Source organism: Ornithodoros turicata, chromosome 2 (assembly GCF_037126465.1).
Source record: "Ornithodoros turicata isolate Travis chromosome 2, ASM3712646v1, whole genome shotgun sequence".
NCBI classification, from domain to species: domain Eukaryota; kingdom Metazoa; phylum Arthropoda; class Arachnida; order Ixodida; family Argasidae; genus Ornithodoros; species Ornithodoros turicata.
Window position 1 is genome coordinate 138,007,803 of NC_088202.1, and position 6,000 is coordinate 138,013,802.

The 6,000-nt window shown below is 48.8% G+C and overlaps 1 protein-coding gene across 1 annotated transcript; it reads left to right on the forward strand.

The window, feature by feature from the left end:
• Positions 1 to 445: 445 nt before the first annotated feature.
• On the forward strand, positions 446 to 4,193 carry LOC135386454 (neprilysin-1-like). Its single transcript, XM_064616359.1, has 2 exons — positions 446 to 490; positions 2,160 to 4,193. The coding sequence occupies exons 1-2, from the start codon at positions 485 to 487 to the stop codon at positions 4,191 to 4,193; spliced, it is 2,040 nt and encodes a 679-aa protein (XP_064472429.1). The 5' UTR covers positions 446 to 484.
• The last annotated feature ends 1,807 nt before the right edge of the window (positions 4,194 to 6,000 follow it).

A 6,000-nucleotide genomic window follows, 5' to 3' on the forward strand; every position in this document is an offset into this window, starting at 1 on the left:
CACCAAGACCTTGCAAATAAAATATCAAGTTTATTCCTTACATTTGAACAGCCACGTTCGGAATACGCGTTTGAGTTACCGCCAGTACTAAAGTACTTTAAACAGTATCTTAAATACTTCATAGCATATTTAGTACTCTACTCAAATTACTTTGAGTATTTTGTGCTTTATTTTGAATAGTTTTTCTGTGGAGTATTTAGTATGTTGTTTGAAAGATTTCTGTGCAGTATTTTGTACATGTCTGCGCTACACAATATGACGGGCAAATAAACCAACACTAGAGGGAGTCAAAGACAAAGCGTAGGTGGAACGAGCGGTTCCATCGTGCTGCGCTGGTATTGCACATGCTCACGCATTCAAAGCGGCCCAAGAGAATTCTCTGGTGGACTCATTCCACGCTCACTGTTCCTGGTTCACTCGGCTTCACCCATTTCCTGCTTCCAGTGGGTTCTTTGCATGACACTGCCTTCTCTGCCGCGACGCAATGGCGGTGAGTATATTTACCGATAAACAACAGGTGATTCACGTTTCTGTACCAGCACCGCGCCATAGCTTTGCATTTCTAAACAGTGACAAGTGTCTGGTAGCTCGACAGAGCTGACTTTCACTATGGCAGCAGCTTCTGCCCGCAAAGTAAGAGTCAACTGATAGTCTGTCGTTTTGCGCTCCTGTGCAACAACTCGTCATGATTAGGTCCGGCGAAGTTTATTGTCGGCTTTCCTTCGCTGCCATGTAATATTTAGAACACTGCTAAATGTAAATCACGTTTCTGTACCAGTACTGCGCCATAGCTCTGCACTTCCAAACAGTGACAGAAGTATCTGTTAACTCGACAGAGCTAACTTTCAATATGAAAGCAGCTTCTGCCCGTAAAGCAAGGTTCAACTGACAACGGGCGAATTCGAGTGGCCATCCTGCCTGTTTGCCAGATCTGGCACGTTCGCGTGGCCCTTTCCGAGCGCCAGGAATTTGCCAGCTAGCACTTTTTCCGGCAGGGCAGCGGATTGTCCAACTATATCCGTTCTCGTCACATCCGCATCGCGAGGGTGGCGAGGGCGCTCATTCCCTCATCGGCCCGTACGTCGAAGTTAACGTAGGTTAGCAGACGATGGAACCCGAGGGCGAAGGACCGCGATGCTACGTAGTGTGATCCAAGCCACTAAAACCGCTAGATTCCTGGCACCTGCGTTCGGGTGGCAACGGTCACGTCATCCAGCGCGAGCGCCGAGCTGGCATAAGTATGGCTGCCTCGTGCTTTTCCTTGGCGATGGGGAATCTTTATGTCGCCATTCCATGCTGTTTTCTGTGTCTGGGATGAAATGAATCCAGGTTTAATCACATGTAGTGATTGATTGCAAAAATTCGTCTCCCTCGGATTGAAACCGGTTCAGTAGCTGCTCAGAGACTGCCATGCGCGCTCCCTTCTGGTCATCACAGCGCTAGGCCGTGTTACTATGAAATGACCACCCGAGTTCGCAAGCGAGCGTCGCAAAATCAAGTTATTTAAATGTGGTGTTCGCGAGGAATCCGGAATTATGAAGCTAATCTGATATGCACTTGAGATACCTTCCAAGAAGAAACATCAAAAAGTTTCGCAAAATTCGTTCGTGTTTTTTCATAAAACAGCCAACTTCCCGTTGAAACAGCCCTTCCCTGCTTCACCTCTTTTAGTGACGTAATTGGCGTTGCTGGCGAGATTCCCAGTCGCCCGGCTGCATGGGGGCAAGAAACTAAGTACATGCTCCTGAAGAGGTCCGGGACCTGGTCATCATTGACCAGGAGCAACATCACGGGGGCAAGTCCACTGCCGACAGCGGCGTTCCCGTACGGGTAACGTCAATGGAGGCTCAGCATTGATTACATCTTGCCAAAGGCGCATGAGAGACGGGGATTTAGAAACGAATGGGCGACGGTTATGGTGCTAATCCGTGATCGAATAAATGTATTTGTTCTCTTATTAATATGTGTCTCTCGAATAGTTACGGCAAAACAAATCAACCAGTGAAGAATAGAATGGAAAATGATGTAATGTGATTTGTTTGCACCAAAATGGTGGGCCGGTTGTGTAGAAAAGATATTCTACGGATTCCATAAACGCATATGCAGCTTTGTGAGCAGATAACGGTCAGGAATTCGTTGACGTTTTTTCTCTATTCCAGAAAGCGTCCAAAGGAAAGCGCTTATCAGGGAAGCCCGACCGCATCTCCAGAGTACAGCTCGAGGCACTGTACGCGATGTCGCCGCCAACTGACTCAACGAATAAGCAAGAAACCTCCGTAATGCACAAGCTTCTTTGCTGCGTCGTTCCTATCCTCCTCCTTCTGTTGCTCGGAGTGGCCATCTATTTTGCAGTAAAGTACGGTGTCGGAACACACGAAGAAAACTACTCATTTTGCGAGTCTACAGCTTGCAGCGTGCTCGAAAGAGTGCTGAAGAATGCCATCAACCAGAGCCTTCAGCCTTGCGACAACTTCTACACCTACATCTGCGGCCGCTGGAATAAAGGACAATCAAAGTCCGTTTACAGACACCACATGGATTACTTCTTGAATGTGCTGAGCGACACCCTCATGGCAGACGTTCCGTCGTGGGGGCAAAGCCCTGGCGACAAAGCGGCGCGCTTTTTTCAGTCATGCAGGAAAGCTGCTCGGCAAGGACCTGGAAACTTGGAGGGCTTTAGGCAGATACTTGAAGAGAGCCAAATTGAGTGGCCCAAACTGTCCAAGCGGCCAGACGCTCTGAGGTCGTCAGTTCGAATGTTCAAGACTATCAGAGCCAGGAACATCATAAACATTGACAAGAGGGGGCCCATGATTGTCCTGTTCGGCGGCGAAGGCAAGGTGTCCAAGCACCAGCGGAGGATAGAGAAAATCACAAACAGAAGATTAGGAAGTTACGAACGGTATTATAGAAAGACACAAATCGCTCTCAAAGCGCGCTACAGAGTGGATGAATTCGTGCCCTACTCCAAATTCGCGGAAATTGAAGACAGAATACTGGGCGGCTTATTGAACTACACCAGACATAATTATACGAGCCTGCCGGAAACGTTGCGTGATCTGGCACTCCTGACGGAAGGAATTTCTTACGAGAGATGGTCACAACTGGTGCAGTCGGAATACCACCTTCCCGCGGACTCGCCCGTCGATTTAAGTGGAGAAAATATTGACTACATACGCGCGTTCAGCAAGCTTCTGAGTACAGTCGGGGAGCGGTATCTTCACTATGAAATTGGCTGGGTCATGGTACAGACTTGCGCGCCCTTCGTCAACCGAGAACTTCTGAACATTTACTCCGGAGATTACGACCCTTTACGCCCAGCTGCGGAAGCAGAGCACCAGAACAGAAAACTGTGCCTGGTGATTACAGAAGTATTCACGGGATGGGCTATCTACAGGAAGTTCTTGAAGGGTTACGTTCCAGATGCGTCAGTAACGGACGTTCGTAACATCATAGATGATATTGGCCATGCTGCTTCGCTCGGGAAAGAACTGCGAACAACAATGAAGTATGAAGACACATATGGTGACTCAGACCTTTTCAACATTACCTTCTCGAACATCGGTGACATGGGTCCTTCGTTCTTCAGCAACTGGCGCGGCATTGTTAAGAATTTCCGCTGGTACTCGAACGAAAGCCTTTGGGAACTGATCAGCACGCATTTCGTCCGAAGAGCAGTTGGTGACCAGGAAGGGTACACTCTTTACGACGAAGCTGATGCAACATTCCTGCTTCCTCCATACGCCATGACGCTGCCGTTGTACACGAGCGACATAATAGAATCTGCCAAGTACGCTGCCTTAGGATCTCTCATAGGGTCCACTGCTCTCGCGATATTGAAGTACCATACGTTCAAAAACGATAGTGAGGCCTGCATGAAGAAACCTTTCATCGACGAGGAGGCGAACAAGGCGGTTCTGGACGCTGCTGCGTCCGTTCGCATAGCGTGGGATGCGTATCGAGGTTATACGCGATCTCATTATGATGTTAGACTTCGTGGTGCCCCTGGCTTCTCTTCCGACCAAATATTTTTTATGACCACGTGTTATATTTTGTGTGGCCAGCCTATGGACACATACCCAGACATACGGTGCAACGAGGCTCTCAAGAATCACCCCGACTTTTCCGGAATATTTTCCTGCGACCGGAAGGCCGCTATGAATCCTCGGAAAAAATGCACGTTATTAAACTAAGTCAAACGTTAAAAAAGTCAACAAGTCATGTTTTACTTCATACCTTTACCCAGTGATGATACTCTTACAATAAAAAACTGGTACTGTCACTTATTTTCTGCACATATTTTTTGGTTACGTGCGAAAAGTTTAGGGTCACGAATTTCAGTCTAAAATTTCAGCTGTACGAACTATAGCCGTGCACACGGCATGACTGACGAGGTCCGTATCGATGTACAAGTGAAGTAGGGTCGAAATCGACTGATAGACTTGCTGAAACGAGCTTGCATTCTCTACTACCCATTGCTATTAACTGCAATGTCTGAGGGCCGTTCCACGCGGCGCATCTTCGTTTGTCAAACTGTTCGCAGCCCTATGTATCTCACAGGATGAAACCGAAGGCAGAGAGAGGGCAACCCGGATGCAGCTTCGTAAGATTCTCGAAACAGGGCCAGGCTGTGCAGACGGCAAATTAACCAATCAGGCGTGTCTCCGGGCGTCCCCAGTTGCCGCAGCAACTCCGAAAACGGCAACAAGTTTGAAGAATGGCGCTCCAGGTTATGATACGAACTTCCTTAGGACAACTTTGCAACGCATTATCCTCCGCCATTTTTGTTGTCTATGCGCTCGAACTCTGTGTTACGTGGGCGCGAGCTGTGCCGTCGTTGGACAAACTTCGCTGACGTGTGTCGGTGATTGACGGAATGCTCACGTTGCTCACCTCTGTGAGGCCAGCAACGGCGATCCGTTTCACCGCTACCGCCACCAACAAAGCATGCCGACGAGTTGCACAAAAAGAGCATCCTCGTTTCAGCATTTCACAAGGAGCATCTGTTTCGTGAAACCAAATTTAATGCAAAACAAACGATATGCATCGTGTGAAACGCGCCTGATGATAACCCGGATTAGCAAAAATATGGTAGTTTTCAAGCGAAAGAACTGTAGAACTGACTGTAGAACTCCAGTGCTGGACACTGCAGTGCTGGACAAAAGCTTACGGAACACGCTCCGGCGCATTCCCTTTTCAGAGTGACACGCTAGGAGCGAATGGGACTGCACGGACTTACAGACATGTGTCTAGGTAACCCGGCCACCTGTTTGCAAGTGCGCACGGTACCATTCGTTGCTAGTGGGTCACTATGACGAAGGAATGCGCCGGAGCGTGTTCCGTAAGCTTTTGTCCAGCACTGTACTCGTATGTGTGTATCACGGCCACGACCTACTAAATTATAACGACCATGTCGTGGGCACCCCTTCCCAGAGCCGCATTTCTGGAAGCTAGCGGTGGCGCTTCTCATCGTCCCAGTTATTGCTTCCTCAACTCCTACAATACTTTGTACCTCAGCTTACCTTAGTATTTCTGTACAAGCGGTGGACGTTCCGCAGATGTTTCATTCTGAGGTCGATTACCATCATCATTCTACGCGTTTTCATAGGAGCTATCGCTGTCGTCTGCTACGGTAGTCGTACATACGCTTCTGCGCGTTCAGAATTCAAATTTCCATCGTCCAATCGTGGCGTGCCGATGAGTAGCGCCCCTAGCAGATCGTGTGGACGGGCTCCTCATAGGGGTTGCTGATTGTGACATGGTCGTTATAATCTAGTAGGTCGTGATCACGGCTACCGTTTTGAGACTGTGGGTTCAAAGAGGTCGTCTCAGGACGCACGCCCGTCTCCCAGCTCGTTGCCGTCTGACAGGGAGAGCGGCGCGAAAAGAGGAAGTATTTAATTTCCCCCCGAAGAAAAAGGAGAAACCGTGGTGCCGAGACAGCCAGGCATTCCCTTGTGTTATCCAGCAGACGCCAAATCAATTCCTGTTTGCGCAGCT